Source organism: Thalia democratica, chromosome 4, assembly GCF_965202585.1.
Source record: "Thalia democratica chromosome 4, ktThaDemo2.hap1.1, whole genome shotgun sequence".
NCBI lineage: Eukaryota > Metazoa > Chordata > Thaliacea > Salpida > Salpidae > Thalia > Thalia democratica.
Genome location: NC_139168.1, coordinates 57,242,368 through 57,269,209, shown reverse-complemented (window position 1 = coordinate 57,269,209; position 26,842 = coordinate 57,242,368). Strand labels below are relative to the sequence as shown.

The 26,842-nt window shown below is 26.8% G+C and overlaps 1 protein-coding gene across 1 annotated transcript; it reads right to left on the bottom strand.

Annotated features, from left to right (window-relative positions):
* Positions 1–460: 460 nt before the first annotated feature.
* LOC145832922 (tubulin-specific chaperone D-like) lies at positions 461–4,605 on the bottom strand. Its single transcript, XM_082940123.1, has one exon. The coding sequence runs from the start codon at positions 4,560–4,562 to the stop codon at positions 981–983; it is 3,582 nt and encodes a 1,193-aa protein (XP_082796249.1). The 5' UTR covers positions 4,563–4,605; the 3' UTR covers positions 461–980.
* Between the last annotated feature and the right edge of the window lie 22,237 nt (positions 4,606–26,842).

Sequence of the window (26,842 nt, the reverse complement as noted above, 5' to 3'; positions counted from 1 at the left end):
CCAGGTTTTTTTTTTTTAATTTCTCAAATTCTATGTTTTTTAGCCTTAATTGTCAAAATCAAGGTTTTTTTGCAACCTTGAAAACTAAAACCTTAACCCAGTTATTTAATGCATAGACTTAGCTTTACAAAAAATTTAAACTAGAGCCTGAGTATATAACAGTCCTAAAATATGTCCTGCAATGCTAGATAATAAAATTATATAATAATGCAATTGATAAATTTCAGATTACAGTGTACTATAAAAAAAAAATTGTCTTTATTTTTTTTACTTAAAACAACCCTTTTTAATCAACTATTAGTTTTAACTATATATTTTATTATTAATTAATGAACAGTATTAGTTTAGAATAGAAAACATATGTGTTTAACTATCTAAATAAGCTTTAATTACTAAATCACAGTTGTAACGAAATACTAAAATAGTAATTTACTAACAAAAGAATTATGAATGTAGTGATCAGGGTTGCCAAATTTTTCTGGCAAATTTTCTTCAGATTTTAAAAATTACATGTTTTAAAGTTTGTTCTTAGTTTAAAGTTAAGTTTAAAGTAAAAAACTTGTGTTAAATAGTATAAAACCACTGGAAAGATAACTTAAAGCTTCTTTAAATGTGTTTTTTAATATAACAATATTTTGATGATGACAAAAAAATTTCGTTTATACAATAGATTAACTGTGTCAAATCCAAATTTTACTACCATGTAAAATCGTTTAAAATTCCAGGTTTTATAGTGATTTTTGTTTAAAATTTCAGGATTCTTGTTCAAAATTTCTAGTTTTTCCAGCCTGAATTGTCAAATTACAGGATTCTAGGTTTTTGGCAACCCTAAATAATTTTATAAATTATACAGCAAATAATAAGACTTATAAATTTATGTAGACAAAGTTAGTTCATATGTATAAAAAGTTAATTACTAGAATTCCTTCAAATTAAAATTTAAGTTCATTAGAAAATTGAAACTGAAAGTAAGATAAAAACTAAGTTGTAGACTGTTTGCCTTTAAACGTAGGAATAGGTACATTAAAAAAAGAACACATTTCGTTCCTCATTGGTCGTAATGTGGAAACATCTTCTTGGTCCCATTCTATTTCTAGTAAATAATTATTTACTGTTTCCAAATGTTCTTCATTGGTTATCAAATCAAAAAATATGAGAAGTTGCTCATAAAGTTGAGTGGCAGCTGTTTTACGAACAATTGGAAATCTGTGACATAAAAAGACCATCATTTGACTTATTACTTTACTTCTCACTTTTTTATTTTCAAACGCAATCATATTGCAAAAAACTGGCACGCTTAGCAAAACTTTATGTGCATCTTTAGATCTAAGAATTTCTTTTTTTAGCTGAGAAATTAAATCTAACTTCAGTTGCATGTAACGGTCTGAATTTAAAGCCTCAAAACAGTTCTTGACTAGTAGCTTGTTAATTACTTTAAGAAGAGGAATAGTGACTCTTTTATTTTTTGAATTATATTGAAGTATATGTAAAATATTTATAAATATTTTTTCAATTTTATCAACATCTTCACCATGCTTACCCATATACTGTAAAAGAGCATTTCCACTGGCTTCAGCAAGAGAGAGTGTAAGATCCCCAACAGAAACTACAAGACCAAAAAGAACTTGATATGCGTACTTTTCTAAATTCAAGGCTTGGGTAAATCGCTTAAAAACCTGTGTCATTTTTAATAAATTGCTATTGGTAGGAAAAATTATTTTTAGTTCCTCAAAATGTGGTATAAGAGGTAATAATTGGCAGTGTAACAAAGATACAAATTTTTTTATAGCTATTTCTCTGATTTTATGCAGCTTTTCGCACGCTTGTCTTAAAATCAACGACATTGTTTTTTCTACAATTTCAGAAGTTAAAATATTTGGATCATTTTCAACAACTTTTAAAGTAATATCATGCAATGCATTTATTGTAGCCCCTCTTACGTAGGAACCAACATCACCCCTTGAATCACGTGTATAGTCTTCTAAAGCAATGAAAAGTATTTCATAGATTTCTTTTACATTGTGTTTGTTTATACCCTTTGCAGTGGAATCTTTACTGCACACGCCTACCGTTTGGCAGGCTCGGCTCAGTCCATTGATAGCATCTCTTCGTGATTCAGCAAATGCAGTTTCACTAGGTACATTTACTTGAGATGCTTTAAAAAAACCTTTGAGTACTTTATCAAAGCATTCTTCTAAAACTGGTTTTGGCAAAGAACCAATGGCTTGAGCATAACCACATCTTTTACTTTCATTGTCACTTTGAAGAAAAGACAAATATTGATCTATAGACGAATCATTAGAAATTTTTGAATTATTATTTTCTGGAACTAATGAAGCTAAGTTCACAAAAGGTGCTGAAGTCATACTTATACTGTTCATTGCTGAAAGAGCAGATATGGATAACTGACAAATTTCTTCCGAGTTATTAAACAAGTGCAAGTGTGAAAGGTTGTCATGAAGAAGATCTGCCCATGACTGATTTGTTGTTGGGGGAACATTCCATATTTCACTGCATTTATTTATACATGTTATAAGGTGACTGCATGCAGAGCGCATTAATTCACCACTTAAACCTTTAAACATATGAGCTTCTTTTAAAACTTTAACTACTCTGTACACTTCTCGTAGCCTTTTGTTTTTAGAAAGTAAACTTACATTACAAGTATTTGTTTCAACTTCATTTAGAGCTTTTAGAATCTCAGCTATCATGATAATACTTCCATGTCTTGTTGAAGAGTCAAGTCCTGTAGTAAGCGGAATTATTCGTTCTAAAATTTCTTCAGCCATCAACTGAGGTCTAAACTGCACCATTTTATTGATTGATTTAGCAGCTAACCACCTAATCTCTTTGTCCCAATGATTCATTCTGTGATCAACTAAATGATAAATAAAAGAGTTGGTATAGTCTCCAAAGGCAGCTAATTTAGAAGATATTTTTAGATAAGCATTACTAATGTTGCTTACTGTAAAATAGTCAACCATGGTCACTATTTCAATGCCACGTGGAAAAGAACCCTGTCTTCCAACATTTTCTTGGAAAGCAGCAGATGCAGCACGTCTACAATGACCTTCACGGTCAAATACTGCTGTAATTAACAAAGCTTGAGAAATTTTGTGAATGTATTTGTTTAGTGCTTCAGGCTCATAAGCACGTGCAAATGCCCATGCTAAGTAACAACCAGCATCTCTTACATTTGATCCAACACTAGAAGCTCCTCTTCGTTCTTCATACAGTAATGCTTTTATCAGAACAGGAACAACTTGGTGCAATCTTTCAGGTAGAAGTAAACCACGTCGACCAAGTTCAGCTAAAGCTAAGCAGCTGCCATGCCAAGCACACTCACTTTCTGTTGTTGTAAAATTTTCAAGTAGATGTTCCAAAACATCATCTGCAAACTCTTTAGGTAATCGACCTGTAATTCTACCAACACCTTTTGCACTAGACCAGCGAACAATTGTATCTTTATCTTTTAAACCAACAAGCAACATTTCAAGCACAGAATCTATAGTATCAGGTACTTCAAATTCTTCATCTAAATTATTATTGTCAGTTTTTTTAGGAATGTTTTTAGAAATTGCATGATCACCTGTCAAAGTAGAGTCTAAACTTCTACTTCCTCGCTGATATCTCCAAGCAGTAACACGCGGCTTTAATAAAGTCATTCCTACTCTCTGGGCTACTTTAACTGACAACTTGCGTAACACTGTTTCATTTGTCAAAAATTTACAGTTTTCAAGAGTTTGAAGAACAATTCCAGTCAATGGTATCAATTCTTCTCGCTTCCCAAACTTAAAAAGCAAAGAAAGACACCTAAGACAACCTTTTACTACTACTATACCTTTTAACTCATTAGAACCCTTAGCAGTCAATTCAGAAATACACCAGTTTATCAATGATTCTAGGTATTTAGATGATATATCAGGTCTGATATGAAGTTTAGCAAGTAAAACTGCAGCAGCTTCTTGACTGTTATCAGATGATGTTACTAAATAGTGCTTTCCTATTTCTATTATTTTAACAGATATAGGTTTTAATCCTTTTTCTACTTCACTAGGATTATCAAACAAACTCATATTAAATGGAATAAGACAAATCATTGACAGCCAAATCAACAAAACGTAACGTGTCTCCCATGGATCTTTTGTAGTCTGTTTTGACAAAAGATTTAAAACTGGCTCAATGTCATTTACTTCATGAGGAAATTTTTTTGTTATATTTTTATATCCCCTTACTTTACAAATCAGATAAAGGTATCTAAAGGCTAAGTCTGATTCAAGTTTCGAACTATTTTCTTTTAGTATGTATGAAATTAGCTTTTTTAAAAGTATATCTAAGTGAGGATCTAACAGATGGGGCTGCTCAAGATATTCATCAACAATTCTAGTAAAAGCTTCGTCACATTTTTCTTTAGTAATATTGTTACCAATACATTTAGGAATCTTGGAAATTATAGTTAAAACTTCTTCAATTTCTTCAAACTCAGAATGACTACAACCTTTTTTGATGCCTTCTTCACTATTTGAGTTTTTCAAGTCATCTGACTCCTCATTAAATGACATTTTTTAATACTTATTGATTTTGCAAAAAAAAATAGTCTAACTTATACCTGTAATATTACTTTTTAAGTATACCTACTTAGAATAGAAATGCAAAACTTTTTTTTTTCAATTCTACATAAGTTTTGTTTACAAAATGAGAATGTAATTTTTATATTTATATCAATAACTAAAACCATTTACATAAGTTTAAAACTAGATAATTTTTTTAATATCATAAATTTTCTGACTCATTTTGAAAAACATTCTGCTTAATTTGGGTGGGTGTTACTTTGGCACAAGGGGACACTTTTGCAAAAGCATCACTTTAGCACATCTTTAATTTATTAATTTCTTTTTTTTTTTTGCTCTTATTACCCCTTACCCTCGGGCTGTAAATTTTCTATTATTTTGTTTTTTACAATTTGTTTTTTGTTAATATTTTTATTTTCCTATTTTTTTTTTTTGATTATTAATTTTTATTAGGTATCTAATATTTTTATCTATCATTGTTACTTCCAACCGTTACCTTCCGTCAATAACTTTTTTTTATACTTTTGTTTTTTTATTAGTTTATTGTATATAAGTTTTTATAGTTTTTACTTTTACTTTATTTTTGTAATTTTTTCTTTCTTCTTTTTTTACTAAATATTAGTTTAAACAACAACATAGTTACGTCATAAATATAAGTTTAAAATGTTGAGCTTTAATTTTCAATAGTCAATGTAAAACCTTATCAATTGCAAATATTGTGTACTAAGTTCCAGGTTTTTCAAAATAAATTAAATTCCTTTTTTATTGCCTAAACTGTCAAATTCTATTTTTTCAGGTTTTTTAGCCACCCTGAATATTATAATTTATATGTTTGCCAAAATTAAAACAACAATTTAAATTATGTAATTTCTTTAGACTAGTAAGAGTTTGTCAACTTGAGTAGAAATGTTATTTTATATATGGTAACTACAACTTGAATAACTTGACACCCTAGAGCAGAGGTTGGCAAACTGCGCCCTCTGGCCAAATACAATATTTTGTTTCAGCAAATTTATATAATTCTGTTAAGAAAATATTTTTAAATTTTAGTGTTATCTTGAAAACATAATATGCTATTTTAAGCACATTAAAATCATTCTTTTTTCGGCCTGCTGAACCCTGCTGTAGTGGAATAAGAGAACTAATTCAGAAAAAATTAAGTTTGACTGTTGTAAATTTATAAAAGCTATTTAAAAAGAATAAATTTGAAACTCAGTTCTTATAGAATTTTAGAATTATAATTAGAATTTTTGTATAAAGTTTTTAATACAAACGTGTAAACACAATTTTTCTATTATCAATTTCCTCAGAAATTTAAAACTTTACTAAAAGTATATTCAATTTTATAATTTTTTGGACAAGAAACCTCAAGTTTTCAGGTCACATATTGACTAGTGTTATAGATTTCATAAACTAAAACGTTTAAGGGCATAGGAGAAGATTTTTTTTTACAACTTGAATTTATTTTAAAGATCTCCAACTTAGCTACTAGTTGCTTTTTAGTGCTTTATTTAACAAAAATTAGTGTTTTAGATATGAGTGGATAAATTGGGTAGTTCAATAGCATCTTTATGGAAGGGCAAAGTTAAAAACACAGAAAAATTAATATTTTATAAAAAATCTATCATTCCTTATAGTTTTTAAGCAATTATTTTCGAACTTTTTCAGTATAATCTTAATTTAATTTTACACACAAATTTGCCGATCTTTGAGTTAAAAAATACCCTGAGTAATTAAAACTGCCCTGAGTCATCCTGAAATTTTTTTCAAATCCATTAATTTATTTTTGCTTCTGGCACAAACTACTTGTACCTTGTATTCATTTTAAGGAAGTATGTATTTATAAGTTAGGTTATACATGTATGTTTCTAAATTAGATTTTCACTTAACTTACGAAAAATACTGTTTTTGAAAATTAGATAACAATTGCCTATACTCATTGCTAAATGTTTTTACTAAAATAAATTATTTATTATTAAAAACAATTAATTTTATCTATGAACTAAGGACTTATAAAACAATATAATTTTATTAAACTATATAGTAACTAAAACTAATAAGTATAACAAAACTATTTGTTGCATAGTTAAAGTCTCATATCTCTAAACTGTTTATGAATAATATAAACTCAAACCACGATAAATATTAACTTCAGATTAAAAATGTTATTTCTCAGAACAGTGAAAAGATTCAGCTGCAAAGCTTAAAAATTTTAAATAAGCATTTTAAAACCAATAAAAATCATGTAACAAATTTGGTTATATAAAATAACAAAATATTGAAACTGGATCAACTAAACCTCAGTCTAGATCTAGAAAAAAACATGTCCTGACCTAAAAAAAAAATCATATCCTGAACTAACCTTAAATTTTTTAGAATTTCAGTTTTCCAAATTTCTTCCAGGTTTTTAAAAGTACACATTTTCGGGTCTATTTTTAGTTGTTAAGTCTAAAGTAAGAAACCGTGTTAAATAGTATAAAAACGTTGAAAAAATAATGTTAAGCTACTTTAAATATGTTTTTTAACAAAAAAAAAATTTTGATGAGGACATTTTTTCTTTATTTATATGATAGATTTTTTGAGTTAAATCAAAATTTTACTACTGAACATGTGAAAATTGTTAAAATTACAGGTTTTTTTAGTGATTTTTGTTCAAAATTCCAAGTTTTTTCAAAATTTCTCAAATTCCAGGTTTTTCCAGGTTAATTTTGCCTAAATTATCAAGTTCCAGGTTTTTCAAGGTTTTTCGAGGTAAAGTGGCAACCCTGTAATAAACTTTTTATTAATTAATCAAAAACAAAGTTTCTACTTTTCAATAAAACTTCAAAAAACTATGAATAAAGTGTTAAATTTTAATGGTTTTCTTATTTAGCAGAGTGATAGTATAAAATACTTGGATGTGGTTTTGGATGATAAGCTGAATTGGAAGAAACATTTGAGTTCCTTGAAATCAGGATTGTCTAGGAGTTGATTTTTTTTGTCAAAATTGAGATATTACTTGGACACAATTACACTTAAAATTTTATATTACAGTTTATTTTATCCGCACATCCAATATTCAGGGTTGCCACACACTCAGGGAACTCAGGGAATCCCAGGGAATTTTGGCATTTTTCTTTTAACTCAGGGAAACTCAGGGAAGTTTTGATTTTTTCTCTAAATTTCAGGGAAGTTTTTGAAAATCTCAGGGAAATTTTTTTCTAGATATAGAATGAGGTTTAGTTAATCCAGTTTCAATATTTTGTTCAAAAGTAGTAATTTTTATTATTTAAATTGTTATTTAGAATTTTTTTAGCCTTGCGGCTAGTTCTTCAATATTCTTAGTATTAACATTGTAGTTTTTTTAAGTTTTAAATTTATATTTACTTAAGTAAAATCAAACAGTTGTTATTAATAGTTGTGAAATTGAATTTTTTTAGCTTTGTTGCCTCAATTTTGGTTCCATATTTAACAAGGTATCAGGAAAACAGTCCAAGCATTCCTTTCATGTATGATGATATACAGAAGTTAGTATACAAATTAATGAATATTGTTTTTACTACTTCTTTCATGGAAGCCCATTCAAATGGAAAAAAGCTACTTGAACTAAATAATGAGCATTTTCAAAATAAAAGTTTTCACAAAAAAGATGTAGAGTTAGGATGTGCTGCTTCTACTTTAATTCAAGATTTGCTAAATCAAGGTAAAGTTTCTAACATTTTGTTCAAGTCATTTCACTCTGAATGTAAACTTTTTATATTTGCTATAATAAAAAAAAATAAAACAAGAATGACTGTTGGTTTGAACTTTTTAAGAAGGGCTGCTGTTTTAAATCCGGCATGTCTAATTGGAATGGGTAAAGACCATTGTGTCAGAAACTTTACAAGGTTGGTCCAACAACTTGTCAGCATGAATATACTAAAAGCAAAAGAGGGTGATGACAGCATTAATCAATACATTGATTTATTAAGTTCTTCTAACACTCAAATACTTCTTGAAAATTTTCTTGAAAAAAGTCACAGTTTAGACACCTTTTATTTTGACACACTCGATATCCCAAGCAAGTATAAAGATTTAACAAGAGTCCTTGAGGCTGTTTTTGTGCTTCACAATGGCCAGGCAAGTGTTGAACGGGGCTTTAGCTTAAATAAGGAAGTAATATCAACTAATATAGGAGATATGACAATAAGGTCCCGAATAATGATCAAAGATCATCTATATGCAAACAGTCTAGAACCAAGCACAGTTGAACTAAGTTCTAAATTGTTAAAATTTGTAAAATCTTCTAGGGCCCAATATTTGGCATATCTTGAGCAACAGTGCTTTGCTAAAAATGTTCCAAATAAAGGTGATGTTTTGAGCAAGTTAGGAGAACAAAAAAGTAAACTTACAAAGCAACTCAAATGTTTGAATGAAGACTATGACAAATATACTGCAGATGCCAACAAACAGTCTGATTTAGAAGCAATGAAAGAATTATTAGCAAGAGGAATAGCTGCTAAGGACAACGCAAATAAACTTGAAAATAAAATTAAAACTATTGATTTAGAAATTGCATACTTAAAAAAACAGTGTTAAGATTTTTTTTTTAGGTAATGTGAAATTATTTTAAAATCAAAATTATGTTTTCAGTTATTTAAAATAGATTGTGTATGAACATCTAAATGACAAAAAAAAATTTAATTTTAGATTATTTTGTATCAGTTGTTAGGTATTAAGTTGTACTTTGATATGAGATATTTCTTTAAACTTTCTTTTTGCAAGTTTTTTTACAATAATGTTAAGCTTTTAAGTTTTATTTACTGCATTCAGAACAGTTGCTAGGAAAGACATACAAGTTATAATGAAGTTATTATGTATGCATTTAAGTGAGTTCTTCATGTGAAATTATTATTATAGTATAATTAAATTTTGTCAATTAAAATGTCAAACAAATTAAACTTTATTCTTTTATGTAGAAAGTTAACTAACAAGTTTACACAAAGTTGTGCAAAAATTTAGTTTTTAATTTTTAATTGGTTTAAACCTTTTAAGATTGAGTTTTTGAAAACAGTTTTTTTCATAAATTTAATGCAGAAGCATACATATACAACCTTCCTTTTATTATTAAAGAAGAAAAATGAGAATGAGGTATTAATAATTTGTGTTAGAAGAGAAATTTTTTTTTTTAAGATTTGAAAAATACTCAGGGAAACTCAGGGAAATTTAAGGTTACTCAGGGAAATTTTTGGTCACTCAGGGAAGATTTTTTGGCTCAACGAGTGGCAACCCTGAATATTGTATATTTGCTTGGGTGGTGCTGCTGACTGTTTCTTAAAACCAATTGTCTGTATGCAAAAAAGAGTAATCAGGTATATTTGTTGTGTGCCTGCTTTGACCACAACAAACTGTTTAAAAAAAGTTGTGTGCTAAAATTAAATGATGTTTATAAATTGCAAATTTGTAAGTTGATAGGTAATACTATAACAGGGTTTGATGTAGAGCACAATAGATTTACACTTGCTAGATCTGTTCACTCACACAACACAAGGGTTTCAAAGAAAACAAAAGACCTAGAACAGGACTTGGATTAAACTGCTTTAGATATTTGAGTCCCTAGTTTTGATCTAGTGTCCCTGAAACTTTAAAAAACTTAAAATTTAGTTATTATAACTTTTTATTAAATAACTAAAAGGAGTAGATCTAGAGTGCCTATGTATGCTTTGTTTTTGTTGAAATTTGATTCATGTTATATGGGCATCAGATGTTTTATTTTATGAATGTGTTGGTAATGACCGATTGATTGTTAAAAATTATTGAAATAAATTAAATTTATGGTTAATTCATTTAATTTGTTTTCTTTTTTTTTTGTGTTAGATTTAAGATAGTTGATTTTATTATTATTTATTTCATTTTTATTAGAAATTAGAGGTAAAAATATAAAGTTAATACAAACTTTTTTTTTCGAGTTTTATGTCAAGTTAATACTAACAAATTTATATAATACTTATTATTTTATTGATTTTATTATTGATATATATATTTTTTAAACATTCATAACCCAGTTGAAGGGGAACGGGTCAGAAAAGCACGGGTGACACTTTAGTACAGAGTGACACTTTAGCATAGCGTCACTTTAGCACTGAATGACACTTTAGCATGGTGTGACAATTTAGCACGGTGTGACATTTTAGCACAGAGTGTCACTTTAGCACAGAGTGACACTTCAGCACAGAATTTATTTTGCATTTTTTTTTCTTTGCTTAACTTACAGTATTTCTTTCAATTAAATATTGGTTTATTAGTGTTTGCAAGAGCTGATTGTGAGTTCACACTGTTGGCAATGATTACATGATTGGATTATTGATGTGTTTTTTGTTGTAGGGTCTGTGGATACTTGGTTGTGGATATGTGCTTCACAATTTTCCCACACTTTGTGGTTTTTGGTGTGGAGATTTTAACCATATGATGAGTGTTTGACAAATGAAGTGTCACCAAGGGATTTTTTTTTCAGTTAAATAGAAAGTTTTTCATATTTATTTTTGGTTAGTTTAGTGTTAATTTAAAAGGGGAGGTTAAATTACAGATGATAAAAAAACTGATTGCTTGACCTAAAAAAAAGTTTATTGTAGAGGGAAGAGTAAGTCTGATTTTTTTCTACCATATATATTTTTTTTATTAAAATAAAATATAGAAAAATATCTAAAGATGCTATTATAATATTTTCCCTATGAATCACTACACTTTACAAATGAAAATTGTACTTTTTTTAGTCATAAAGAAAGCATTGATAAGTGCAGTTTATCATAATGTTTTTCAACCAAAAAAAAAATATTAGTGTGAAAACTATCTGCATTTTGAAACAAAAGTTTTTATTTCTATAAAAAGAGAGTTGACCATACCAATACAATCATCAGACTACAAGCTTTTGGTAGACTGAGACCATTTCTAAAAAATATAAAACTTTCACTTAAATTAATACTATTTACTTCTCTATAATTCATAACAGTTTAAATGGTGGATTGGCATTTCCACTAATTTTTCTAAGGTAATCAAAACGCTTTGAAAATAAAGTCCCCTATTATATACAGTAAACAAAAAACATTATAAAACCAATAAACCAGAGCAAAACAAAAGATATGCAAATAAAGAAATAATATTAAAAAGTATGTGATGAAAAGTTTATTTTAGAAAGTTCATAATCAAAACTCATCAATATTGAAAATAGAAAAATTTCCAAGACATAAAATTCCAACAAAGAATTTTTTTATATAAGTAAAGCTTTAAATGAGAAATATTAGTTTTAATTAGATTTTATATAAAGTAAACTAATAAATACTGAAAAAGAAAATTAATTTTCAAAATTTATTATACACTTTTTTTCTTTAAGTCTAGTAAATATTTTAAATTTATAGTTCGTTATAGCTTTTATAAAGTTTAAAATAACTGATTGTTATAAACTATCGGAACCCAATAAAAAAAAAACTTTTTTTTAAAGATCTTAAGCAAAATGCGATAAAATTTAATAAGAATTGTTTAAGTAACTATAAATACTAACAAACTCACATTTATTAATTCTGTAATAAACGTTTGATTATAAATATTAATAATCTGAATTATTTAAAGTACTTTAAATTTATTTGAAGAAATATAAATAAACATCTTTAAACTGTAGATAAAGTTTAGTTTTAATAAACTCAAAACACGTAACTTTGGTTAAATATTTGTTACAAAGTAATAAATATTAAAAAATTTTAGCTCAAAGTTTAAGATTTTTAAAGAAAACTTTGTTGATACAAATTTACTACAAAATTTTTATTACTGACTCAAATTTAAATGTATGATAGCAAATATTTTAAAATACTATAAAGTTTATATAACTTTGATTGTAAAGCTTTTGTCTTTAAAGATAAAAACCAAAGATCTCAACTTATTGCTAAGGATAATGATATAAACTAAAATATATTAGTATTTTACATTTAAAACAAAGTTTCACTAAAAAGAGATATTATTTTCAAATACTTTTTTTTAAAGTTAATACTTTATTATTAACTAATAATCTCTTATTTTTTGAACGAAACATTTTTGTGAATAAAATAATTAAAAATGTAGATTGGTAACTAAGATTTTAGTTAAAAATAGTTATAAATTTTATTTAAATAATAGATAGGTTTGAAAAGTTTTTAGAAAATTTAAAATATAATTTTAGACTGATTTTTTTTCTATTTGGGTTACTTAAATTATTGCTTCTCTTTTACTGTATATCTTAGGTTTAAAAAAACTTTTCCGTTCATTTAACTGCTTGTCACATTTTCAAGTGTAGACATTTGAATAACGACAATTATTGCGCCAACAAGCGACCAACTCGCTTTTGGGTAGAGACTTTATCCTTAAAATAGGCTTTATCCTGTCTTTCTTTACCCTAGCCATCGCATGCTTGGTCATGTTCTAAAGGTGGATAAAGATCACAAAGTATTTGCTATATTTCGAGTTATTCGTTAGAAAATGCAACTGCGGTTGTATAATACTACGTTTTAAGAACTTAGCAAGCGCAAACCTGAATATCAGTACTAGTGAGTTGTAATTTTTTAATTAGTTTTATATATGCCCTGTAGTTTATTGTAGCTATCAAAGCAACTATTGACAATTTATTGTATTGTTATAGGAGATATTAAAGCTAAACATAGAAGTTAATAAAAGTATTGTCTGTCCAGGAAATGACATTAAACTGTATCCTGGTGTATAACTCGATAACCGAAAATTTTTTCGTACACCAGGTCCTTAGACCAAATTTTTGAGCGCTTTTTATTTCGTTCAATAAATAAATAAATATATATATATATATATTAGCTTTATTAGTAGTTCTAATTTTAATAACATTTTTTTATTTTAAAATTGCTAGAAAACCATTTAATACTCTATAAAACAAATTTAAAATTTAAGTAACAGTATAACATGTATTAATTTTTTTGGTTAGTTATTATTACTGCCCAAAGTTTAGGCCCTAAACTGTTGCTTTTTCGAAATCCGTATAAAAGTATATATAAAAACATCAGTTTTTTAAATACCAAGATTACTTACTAGTGGTGGAGTATTAAGAATAACTATAGCATGGGTTCTTTATTTTTTCTACTAAATTTTTTTATTTTTTTACAATCAAAGAAACTAAAGTATAACAATTCTCAATTTAATACTTTTTACTCGAATTTAAAAAAAGTTTTTTTTTTTAATCTAAGGACAGTTTTGAAAAGTCTACAAACTTTATTTCCACTATACATAAGTTTGAAACGTTTAGAAACAATCCGTCCTCAATAAACAAGAGTACAATTATAATTTTTAATAAATTGACCTAATAATTTTGTACAAAACCATTAAAATAATATAATTATATAAAACTATTTTTTATCATATTTAAAATAAATAAAATCAAAGACAGTAAAAATAGGATTAAATAATTAGTAAAAGTTATAAATTTTTGGATTTTGTCATAAAAAATTATATATAAAAATAATGTTTACCTTTACACTCATCATTATAAAAAATGCAGGTTTGTTAAATCTATAAAAAAAGATCGGGTAGCTGTCAAATTTGCACGAGGGGACAAAATTGTACGAAGACATTTTTGCTCAAGCCGACAATTTTGCACGGGTTGATTTTTTTTAAATTTTTTTAATTAAGTTTTTTTTTCTACACTGTTATCCTCGGTCGATAACTTTTTATTTTTTAGTAAGTTTAATTTTACTATCACTGTTACCCCTAACCCTTACCCTCGGTCGGTTTTTTTTTTATTAGTTTATTTTTATTTTGTAATTTTTACTGTTTTATTTTTTTAATTTTTGTTAGTTATTTTTTCAAATTTTATTTTACTATCACTGTTACACCTAGCTCTTACCTTCATACAGTAACTTTTTTTTCTTTTTGTGTTTTGTTAATTCATCTTTTTTTTTTTTTTGTTTTTGTATTTATTTTATGTTTTTACTCTCGTGCAAAATTGTAACTCGTGAAAAATTAACCCACGGTGCAAATTTGTATTCGTGTAATTTTTTCCCCTCGTGCAAATTTGTCTTTATGCATAAGTATCTTCGTGCAATTTTGTGCCCTCGTTAAATTTTGTCTTTGTGCAATATAGTCCACTCGTGCAATTTTGACCCGTTTCCATAAAAATCAACTACTTAGAAACATATTTAATAACTTTAAAATAAATACAATACTTTTGAGTTTGTCATAAACCAAAAACATTTTACTGAAATATACTATGTATAAACTCATTAATATAAAAATGTAGGTTTGTTAAACCTATAAAAATCAGCTACTTTAAAAACAGATTTAAAAACTTAAAAAGAAATAAAAAACTTTTGAGTTTGTCATGATAAACCGAAAACACTAAGCTTTTAAAAATATATTTAAATAATAATCACTAATACATAATCATTAAGAAATTATAAAAAGTATAGTATTAAGGTCTTGTAGTCCTTTCAACATATCTTGGTTTCTTTTGAGCATGTACTCTTTTCCACAAACGCGCATGTCTTTTCTTATTAATCTTAGTCGAAGTCTGATTTCAAGTATTTTCATCATAAGTTAAAATATCAATTTAAGGTAAAGAATGGCAAACTGCATTCTACGACCACTCAAAGTTTTAATGCAACTTATTTAATATACTTTTTCAAAGATATATAAAAAAATTATTGTTATCTAAAAAGCATAACCTGTTGACTTTTTTTTTTTTCAAACTAAAAAGTTTTAAATGAAAACCAACATTCTTGTGAAGCATGATGTCTTTTTCAAAAAGTTGACCTCTTCTCCTGGTTGGGTCCATACCAAAATTTTTTATTTTTATTTAATCTAAATAAAAGTTTTTATCTTAAGATATCAAATTTATGTAACAACTGTTTTTTAGAAGAATAACATTAGACAAAATTTTTGTCAACAATAGGTGTTGATTTTTTAAATAAATATGATCATCAGTTGTTATTCTTCAAGACTTTAAAAAAATTTTAATCAAGCGTTGTAATATCATATGTTAAACAATAATTAATAAAAGCTACCTCATTGAATTCTACCTAAAAAATATTTATTAATTAAATTCATTTTAGTTTGAATAATTTAATTATTTGGATGAACTTTTAATAAGTTTTATAAAATATTTACAAAATTTAAAACCAACTCAAAACATTTATACAAAATAAAGATTTATTTTCTTTTTTTTTAGTTTTTGTAGTGTGAATAAAATATTTACAAAAAGGTAAAGCATAAAAAGTTAAAAAATAAAAGTTTACTTCAACACAGTTGACTACAGTAGAACCAAACTTACACAAGAAATAAAGGTTAGAAATAAGTACAAGTTAATAATAACTAGCTTATATAATTGCTCATTAGATAATATGCATAAACTTAATAGTTATTTATACATTAACAACTTAAACCAAAAAAAACCAAGTGCTCCAGCTCGAATAACTAACAAGAAATATAACAACTTTTAAAAAACCCACCTAAAACAATGCAAATATGAGCAATATCCTAATAGCGATAAGTTTTAACCAAAAATCTAATTCATAAAAAAACTTAACTATATTAAAGTTGTAAAAAAAAGTAAACAAAAACTTGTATGTATTTCAAAAGTATGCATTTAAAAAAAAAGCTAGAATAGCTAATTTTTTCAAATGCTTATACTATAACACTGAGAAAATCTAACTAAAAAAAACATCAATGATTTTAGCAAAAAAAATTAAGCTTAGATTAGACTTCTGTACTAAATATACAATATAAAAAATATCGTATTTCGTTATGCATTTAAGCTGTTATATAAAATAAAAAGTTTTTTTCTATTTCAGAATGATTGTCGTTAGATAAACTATGTTAATTTTCTATTAAGTTATTTTTTATATAGTTTGGTGTTTACGTAATAGTAAATTGAATAATTTTTCTATTAATTAAAATGAACAAAATTTTAAATGTTTAAATAAAAATAGCTCTTTATAAAAATAAAACAACTTTCATAAAACGCCACAAGTAATTAATATTTAATTATATTAGTGAACTAACTGTTACAAATTTGTCAGAATCAAAAAAAATTGATACCTAGAAATATTGAAAAAAAAACACCTTTATTTAAGTTTAGCATACTTTATTTAGTCCTGTTCCTGTACGAAACACGAGCATAAAGTTAATTTTATAGGCAAATTTATAGATTTTTCAAAAAACATAAAACTTTAATGTCAATTATTTTCCTTATCTTAAAAGCTATCTAAAAATTTTTTTTATATCTTGAAGAACGCACCTTTGTCTTTAATTTAAGAAAAAAAAATTGGGTTTGGGGTTTGAATTATTTCATGGGGTTCTTCCAAAAATAAAGGTTTTTTTTTTTTTTTCTCATTCATATTGCCTTATAACCAAAAATAAGTTTTTTATTTATTTTTTTTTTGATTTCCCTTAGTTTGCATGTTATTTAAACTCTTAAATAGTTATTTTATAAATAATGTTAATATCTTTTACGATTTGGCCCCAAAACAAAATGATGTATATTACACTATCATTTGCTTTGGCCATTTCCTAAATAAAAAATTGATAAAAGGAAAAAAACAATCAATAAGAATGTGAATTACAACAAATTTAATTAAATTATTATAGTTTAACTAAATTTGTTGTAATTCACATTCTTATTAATTGTTTTTTTCCTTTTATTAATTTTTTTTCTAGGAAATGGCCAAAGCAAATGATAGTGTAATATACATCAATTGTTTTGGGGCCAAATCGTAAAAGATATTAACATTATTTATAAAATAACTATTTAAGAGTTTAAATAACATGCAAACTAAGAGAAATCAAAAAAAAAAAAAAAAATTGATTTTTGGTTATAAGGCAATATGAATGAAAAAAAGAAAAAAAAACCCTTTATTTTTGGAGGGACCCCATGAAATAATTCAAACCCAAACCAAATTTTTTTTCTTAAATTAAAGACAAAGATGCGTTCTCTAAGATAAAAAAAATTTTAGATAGCTTTTAAGATAAGGAAAATAATTGACATTAAAGTTTTATGTTTTCTGAAAAATTTATAAATTTGCCTATAAAATTAACTTTATGCTCGTCATTGTATCGTGTACTCAATAACTAAAACGTTCTTCATTCTTAGATTAATTTTTTTGAGTGCTTTTATTGTCGTTCTATAAACAATACAAATTTGTTTAGAAAAGCTTAAAATTTTTTATTGATATTAATAAAGTTTGTTTGTTCTTGATTTTAAATATGCTAAAGGAACTTTGTAAAGAACTATTTTAATTTTGTATAAAAATGCTTATCTTGAAACTACTTCTACTTCTTTTATTAAATATTTAAATATTTTCATATATAGGTTGGTTCTTAGTTTTTTTAGATATTATTGAAAAAAAAATATTTTGCTAGTTTGGCTTGAAAAGCTTTTATGATTGCTAAAGAGTTTTGTTTTAATAAGTTCTGTCAGGTTTTTGCTTAACAGTATATAATATAAATTATTTTATCAACTGTAGTTTTTTAGGGGAATGTTTTAAATTTAAATAAGTTTGGATTTATGAGCTTAACTTGAACTAAAATATATGTAACTTTATTTTTCCCATAAGTCTCTCTGATAATTTGTAAATAAATTTTAAAATTTAGAAAAAAAAGTGGGTTATGGTTAACTTTAGGTGAGCATCAATATTTAGCTGAAATTATAATACATTTGATGTATTATTTAATCATTATTTCAGGCTAAAAATTTATCTTATTTTTTTTTTTTTTTGGTAAAAAAACATCAGTCTCAAACTCTACCCCTTGCAACAATAAACGTTTTCTGGGGAAAAGTGAGTGTGTTACATCATATGTAATTTTACCTGCCCCATTAATATTTAACTTTAACTATCCAAAAATAAAATAAACAAAAAACTATCTTTTAAACAAATAAAAAAAAGCCCTTGGTGACACGCTATTTGGAGAACACTCACAAGGCTAAAATCTCAACAATAAAAACCACAAAGTGTGGGAAAATCATAAGGCTCAAATCCCCAAGCAAGTGCTCACTGGCACTACAACAAAAAAAAATCACACCAACAATCCAATCATGTGATCACCGCCACCCTAGTGAACTCACAATCAGTTGTTGAGCAAATACATAAAACTAGTATTATAATGAATACATTAGCATTAAATAACTATCTTAAAGATTAATAACTAACTAATTTACTGAAATGGTACTCGAAAAAAAAATCTAAAAATTAAGCTAAATTAGAAAAAAAAAAAAATAAAAATAGAAAAATAAAAAATAAATAAAAACTATTAAGAAAAATGTAGTTTCTGAAACTTGTATTGGTTGAATTAATTTTAGTCTAATAAAAGTAAGAAGAAAAAAAACTTATGTTTATGCAATAATAATTAATATATACAGCTAACAAATAAATATATCACAAACATAATAAAAACTTTATAGTAGCAAATAAACAATCACGCACAACCATACAATATATTTCCCCATCAACAGACCAAAACCAGCCAATCATGATCAGAGTAGACACAAACAAAATTGACCATACATATATTAAAAGAAACAGATAAAAATAACAACCAAAAGCAATTAATCAAAATCTGCATGCAACACAAAATACTCAACCACAGCACTCTAAACCTACTCAGTATACTGGCTCAACAAGAATTTTTTGTAACTACGTTTAAACTGATCTTTTTTAGGTTTTTAAAAAATTCTGGAACACTAGACCACAACTTAGGGCCCAAATACTTGAAGGAGTTTAAGCCAAGTTGTGTTCTAGGTCTTTCAATAAAAAAATTGTTATTTTTTGAATGTCTTGTATAGTGTGTATGAACCATACTTACTGGAGTAAAACAACTGTGGTCAACCTCAAATCCTCTCAAAGTATTCATCATCAACTTACAAACTTGCAAATTAAACACCTCATTAAATTTCAGTATACCAGTTTTTAAAAACAATGAATTTGTTGGAGTCAGTGCAGGTACGCGACAAATATATCTTACAATTCTTTTTTGCATACAAACAATTGGTTTCAAATGACAACTAGCAGCACCACCCCAAACTAGATATACAATACAGGATATGAGGATAAAACAAACTATAATACACCATTTTCAAAGTACTTGTATCCTAATAATATCTTAATTTTGACATCATAAAACAACTTCTCGAAAGCTTAGACTTAAGGTACTTTAAATGTGCCTTCCAATTTAAATTATCGTCTAATACCACACCTAAGTATTTAATATTTTCACTCTGCTCAATCACAAAACCATTTACCTTAACACTGAATTCATTCTTTTTTGCAGTTCTATTAAACAGCAAAAACTTAGTCTTTGAATAATTAATAAACAATCTATTTTTACACAGCCATTCATCAATTTTCTTCAACTCCATATTTATAACAGCATTAACATGGTCAATATCATGATGTTGATAACTCAGACAAGCATCGTCTGCAAACAATCTCAATTTAATATTTGTAGCTGAAAATATATCCTTATATATACAAGAAGCAACAATGGACCAAAACAAGAACCCTGAGGTATCCCAACATTCAAAATTTCACGCTCAGAAACAACATTATTTACAACAGTAGACTGACTTCTATCTTTTAAATAACTTTCAATAAAATTTAACATTGAGCATTTTATATAATAACATTTAAGTTTTGATATTAAAATTTTATGATTAACAATATTCAAAGCTTTAGCAAGATCCAAAAAAACAGAGCAATTTATCTTTATTTTTTCACCAGCCTCAATTAGTTCCTCAACAATCTGATTTACTGCTAACTCAGTCGTACTATTTTTTCTAAACCCATATTGTTTGCAGTGAAGTAATTTATTTGACAGAAAATAACCACTCAGTCTCTCACACACCAATGACTCAAAAATTTTAGAAAAAGGAGACAAAAGAGAAATAGGTCTATAATTATTTACATTGTTTTTTTTTACCATTTTTATAAATCGGCACTACCTCAGCATGTTTAAGAGAATTAGGAATATTATAATTTATATACATAATGAAATACATAAACAAAATTAAACTTATAAATCATAAACTAATAAACTTCTGTATTTAATTGCTTTTATTTTACAATATAAAGTGATTATTTATATCAGTACAATAATTTATAGTGATTATGATATTGTAAAATAAAATTGATTAGATGTTTTAGTTTATAATATATTAATTTAGTTCTTTTTTGTATTTATATAGCTTGTTTGAAACAAAGTATTGATTTTTTTAGCCTAAAACTAAGGTTAAATAAGACATTGAATATATTATATTTTCAGTTTGATATTGGTGCTCACCTAAAGTTAACCATAACCAAAATGTGTATGTAAACTTTAATTTACAAATTAACACAATGTTTTTCTTAATCTTCTATATTTTATTATTATTATATAGCTTATTGTGCAATGTTCGACTCAGGCATCAAAACCTGAGCCACTTAAACAGAAAACACAATGAAAAAAAATAATAAGAAATTTAAGAATAAAATATAATAAAATACATTTATATCCCACAAAAAAAAATTCATATACAAAACATGAAAAATTTAATATACATAAAACTTTATTTAATGTTTTAATATATTTGTTATTTTATACAAAGGGACATTGTAGAGAGAAGAGTGAGTCTGATGTTTTTCTACCTTAGAAAAAAGTTTAGAATTTGCTTTAAACACAGCTCAATTATAAAAATCTATGTTAATTACCTTGGATGATGTCACACCAATATCAAACTGAAAATATATTATATTCAGTGTGGTTTATAATCATATTTTTCGGCTAAAAACAGGGTTGCCACACACTCAGAGAATTCAGGGAAACTCAGGGAATTTTCAAGTTATAGAAAATCTCAGGGAGACTCTGGGAATTTTGATTCTTTTTTTAAACTCAGGGAAACTCAGGGCATTTATATTTTTTCTAAAAAATTCAGGCAAATTTTAATATTTTTTAAAAAATCTCAAGGAAATTTTTTTCTAGATCTAGAATGAGATTTACTTAATTCAGTTTCAAAATTTTGTTCAAAATAGTTAATTTTATTTAGTTTTAAGTGCTTATTTAGAAATTTTTAAGCCTTGCGGCTAGTTCTTCAATGTTCTTAGAATTAACATTGTAAATTTTTAATAAATAATAAAATTTTTAAGGAATTAAAAAAAACTCAGGGAAACTCAGGAAAGTTTAAGGTTACTCAGGGAAGTTTCTAGTCACTCAGAGAAGATTTTTTGACCCAAAGAGTGGCAACCCTGTAAAAATTAGTGTTTTATAGATACATAAATAAAATAAAGCTTATTTATCATAAACTAATAAAACTTAAATATTTAATTGCTTTTATTAGACAATACAAAGCGATTATATCATTACAATAATTCATATTGATTACAATAATGTAAAATAAAGTAAATTGAATATTTTAGTTTATCATAAATAAGTTTAATTTTTACAATGTAAATATATAGTTACTAATATAATATAATAATAAGATGTAACGTTATAAGGCGTTAAATCCTGGAGATCCTGATAAGCTAAGCTAGTTTTTTTTTTTCAAAACTCAGGCTAATTTGGGTAATTTTTTCTTATCTCAGTTTAGTTTTCTTTTACCTTAAGTCTTTTTTTCTAAAAATCTGTTACTTGTAGTCCTTTTGTTATTGTTTTAGCATTTTTAAGTATTAAAGCTTGAAAGGTGTTTTTTTTGGCTCATTTTAATTATTTTTACACTTTTAAAAACTTCGGATTGTTTTTGGTCACTTAGACTGGCTTTTTTGCCTCAATCAAAGAGTGGCAATCTTGTTTTTGACTGTGGTTAGACCAATTTTTTTTACATATACATTTGTTTATTATAAAATTTTAAAAGCTCACAAAAAAACAACTACAGCTTTTAAATAGAACCCTATTTATGGCAAAGTTCTTGCATATACAGTTCCGGAAATTTGAGATCACTAGTTCAAGAAATGAAGGAGGAGACAGATTTTTAGTGAATTTTTAAACTTCTGAGAAAATTGACCCTGAAAAATTTGTAGTCCATATGTTTGTATTGGAAACTTTTTGCAAAATGGTGTATATCTCAGAAACCAATTAAAATGTTTATAATCTATAAAACTGACTTGTAGTTTATAGTTTTCTTTTATATAAGAGCTAATATGTTAACTTAATTATGTTTAATTAATAATGTTAGTTTTTGTAAAAAAGAATTCAGACTTCCCCTATGCCCTTAACCCATGCAAGGCAAACAAAACCTTACTTTTTTTGAACTCAAATCTGTCAATCTTATTTGTTTTGTCAGTATTAGCATTGTTGTAGTCTTCTGTAACGTTTACAGGAGAATCAGGATGTTGCTGACACAAAATGCTCTCCTATAAGCTGAAAATATTTCTCTTCAACCCATGATTAGCTTGTGTTTCAATACATGTTCAGACTAGGTTGTACATCGTTAGCAGGGTTGCCACTCGGTCAGGAAAAGTCAGGAAATCAGGAAAAGTCAGGAAAATTTTTAAAAAATGACAAAAGTCAGGAAAAGTCAGGAAAAAATGGGGGGTTTTGAATAAATGTCAGGAAAAGTCAGGAAATTTGATAACATTTAAAAAAAAAGTCAGATTTTGTCAGTTTAAGTTTACAAAGTTCCTTGTTTTCAAAAGCCTTCAAATTGTAAAAGTTAATTAAAAGTCCTTTAAAATCAGAAAAAAATTCCAAAATTTTCCTAGAAATTTACAAAAATATTTAATTTTATTTTCAATGCGTTCACTTAGTATAAATTAGTAAAATATCCTTTATAAAACTGCAAAAATTTCTTATTATCATATTGAAGAAGTACCCTATTTGAACAAGCAGATTTTGTAAGCTTTTTAGTATTGATGATCTGTAGCAAGGACACTTCCATAGTGAAACTGTGATATATACACAAAAGTTTATCTAGCATAATTTTAGAATCAAAATGTTTTTGTTTGAATAATTGAGTTCTTTATAACTAAGCAGTCAGTTTAGTATTTTATGTAACAAGTTAATGTGTATACTTTACCTCTTTATAATTTTTTCAAAGTTATTTAAATTTATAAAATAAGTTATAAGAGAGGTATATGCCAAGATTAAGTTTACTTATTTTTTGTAGAGTAACTTAAGTTTTTAAAGTAAATAAGAGTTTATTTATTTGTTACAAATTTTATACTAAATGATAAGAGGAAATATTTTATACAACAGATATATAGTTTATTTTTTTATGTCTTTTTTTTACAGTTACTTGAGTATATCCTTTTTTAATTGATTTATAATTTAAGGATTTTATATTAAATAGTTTAGGTAGTATTTTATTAAACTAAGTGAACAATTTACATAAGTATAACTGATTTAGAAAAGTCAGGAACATTTTGGTAAAAAGTCAGGAAAAGTCAGGAAATTTTTCTCAGCTTGATCAGTGGCAACCATGCCTTAGTAACCTTCCTTTTCTCCGCGTTAGTCTCCAGGAGCTATCAATTCTCACCACAAACTGATCATGTAGAAGCACTTTCACCTCCAATCCACTCCTGTCCCATTTATGTAGGTGGGCATTGCTTTAATTCTGCAGTAGACACCTACTGCCAAAATACAGAGGTTGCAACTTTCCAGTATTAAGGTTGATCACTTCTGCATTCTTAACAAATCTTTCCTGCATTGCCTCTTCTTTTAGTTTCCATTTGTCTCTCCATACAGACACAGCAGAATTAGAAAACTTTTCCAGCTTGTTTAAAAATGCAAAACCATCTTGAAGTTGACGTCCATATATAATCTCAGCTGGGGATACTTTTCAGTTGCTGTCAGGGGTGCTATTCAACTGAAACATTGCACCAAAAAGTATATTGCAATCTATGCTACCTTATATGTTAACATTAGACCTTGTAAAAGTAAATTTTTTGCTTTACAGCAACTTCTGCTCTTCTGTTTGATCTTGGATATTAATAATTGGAAGCTATTTAATGTGTAACATTCCAAGTTGTGAGGAATTTCTTAATTGAACTGGATAAAGTTCTGGTCCACCATCAACTAACTCTTCAGTTACTCCAAATCTGAAAAATAAGCCTCAAAGACACTCAACCTACGTTAACCTGCTTAAGAATTTCATAATGGGCCTGGTAATATTTCTTACCAGCATAACATTCTTTTGCCCACTACTAGATAATAGTTTTCAGCTAACTGGAAAAAATCTGCAAACATATTTTCAAAAGGACTTGTAGAAGGATTAGATAACTTATGCCTTAACAATGGCTTGAGTTCTTTCTATTTTGGGCTGTTCTTGAAATTGAATTCCTTGTGTTATATCTGCAGTCCTGGTCTGTCATCAGGATACTTGGTATACTGTGGTATCCGTGGCCTGGTTGTAGTCCTCAGATGTTGTTGCCATTGTTTTTGGAATGGTGAGAAATGTTGTAACCACCTTGGTGGAATCCTCTTTTTCAGTTCTTCTAATTTTTCTGACCTAGCAGTGGTTTCTGGTGGTATTTTGATGTCATTCTAATGGGTTTCTTCAATGACAGTGCATTGTTGCGCATATTCCATGGAAAATTTCTGCTGTAAACCTTGGTTTGTGCCACTGGAACTTCGCTACTTGTTGGGCATTTGCAGTTTACATCATGTTAGTTCAGCTTATTTTCATCTTTTTCTTTTAAATTTGCAACAAATTAAGAGTGCTGATAAGGCAGCTGAGAACCAATATGGTAACATCTCTATTGATAATTAGGAGGTCAACCATTTTTTCATAAAAAAAAAAAACAGTAACTGAGTTGCTGATATTGATAAAACCATTGCAGCTAATTACCTCATACTTTAGAAATGTTATACTAGAAGTAGCTTTGAAAGTGCCTAAAATGTTTATTTAAATTTTATTATCACAACAAATTAAGATTGACTTCATACAGGAATCATTATTATCAAAACCAGCATCTTGAAAGTCTTTCCATCCCCAAAGATTGGACTGTGCACCAGTATCAGCTAATGCACTTATCATACAAATTTTATTTTTACCGTATTTAGTAGTTTTAATTAATGCCTGTAGATGGTTTAAGGTAGGGGTGAATCCGGATCTGGCCTGTGGAGTGAAAATGACCGGCAGCTCAAAATCTTTTTTAAATTTAAATTGAATCTGGCTAAGCATTTTCAAAATTTTATGAAATGTAAATATTACAAACTTTGTAAAAAACACTTTTTTCATAATTTTCACAAAACAAAACTTTAACTCAAAACTGTTTTTAAAATTATATTATTTTTTTGTAATGATAAAAACACCAGTTTGTTCTAGTATTTTGTACTGTTTCAAATAAATTGGAATGTTCCTTTTTAAAATTATCAAAAACAATTTGTATACTTAAGTAACTTTTATGATCTTAACTACCAAAATGACTTTCATAAACAATTGACATTTCAAAAATTGCTGTGTTTTTATAAATGTTAAGAAAAGTAAAAAGTTTTTAATGTTCAAACAAATAATTGACAACTATTTTAATTCAAACTGCTCAACTTTAAAACTTACCAAAACATTCTAAGCTGAGGCTACAGTTTGCACTCTTTTTTGCTTTTGATTTTTATCAAAGACTTATTGATTATTTATATGGTCAAGTTTAGTGATGACTGTTTGATAAATATTTTAAAGTATTATCTCATTAATTTTAAACATGATTTGTTCAACAAATTTGTTTTTTTTTTATGTTTGTAATGCCATTTAACTATCTATTAAAATTTTGAATTATACTTTTTAACTTTTAAAAGAAAATAAAAAAAATAAAAGTAACTTTTATGTTTGTTAAGAACCCTTGAAAGAACTTCAAGAACTTAGAGAAAGGTTGTCTCACTTTCAGACTACTAAATACTCTTGCTAGTTGAAATTTTTTTAAAAACTCAGCCAACTCAGGATAGTTTTTATATTTTTATGAATGACAGGTGAAATATTATGGTTTTATAATTGTTTTATTGTTATTGTATTTACAAGACTTACTAGTATTAATTCGGCCACGAGTTATTACATAACAAACATTAACATAAAATTCCATACTTGAGAAACTTAGTAATTAATAACTGAATTCAAGCTTCTGAAATATCCGATCCATTAGCATCCAGCCAGATCCTAACCTTTTTTGAAATTAGTTTCCAGTTGTATCCGGATCTTTATCTAAATTAGTACTTAGCCAGATCAGGAAAATACTTTCAAATTAGGGTCTAGGTCTAAACAAGGATCCAGCTGGATCCAATAAATCAGAAATACTCTGGCCCTTAAAGGACTAAAATTTTCCAGATCCGGCCTGTTGATTATTTACATTGCCCACCCCTAGTATAAAGCCTTT

Coding starts and splice junctions, on each gene's coding strand:
- LOC145832922 (XM_082940123.1), bottom strand. CDS start 4,562: ATGTCATTTAATGAGGAGTCAGATGACTTGAAAAACTCAAATAGTGAA.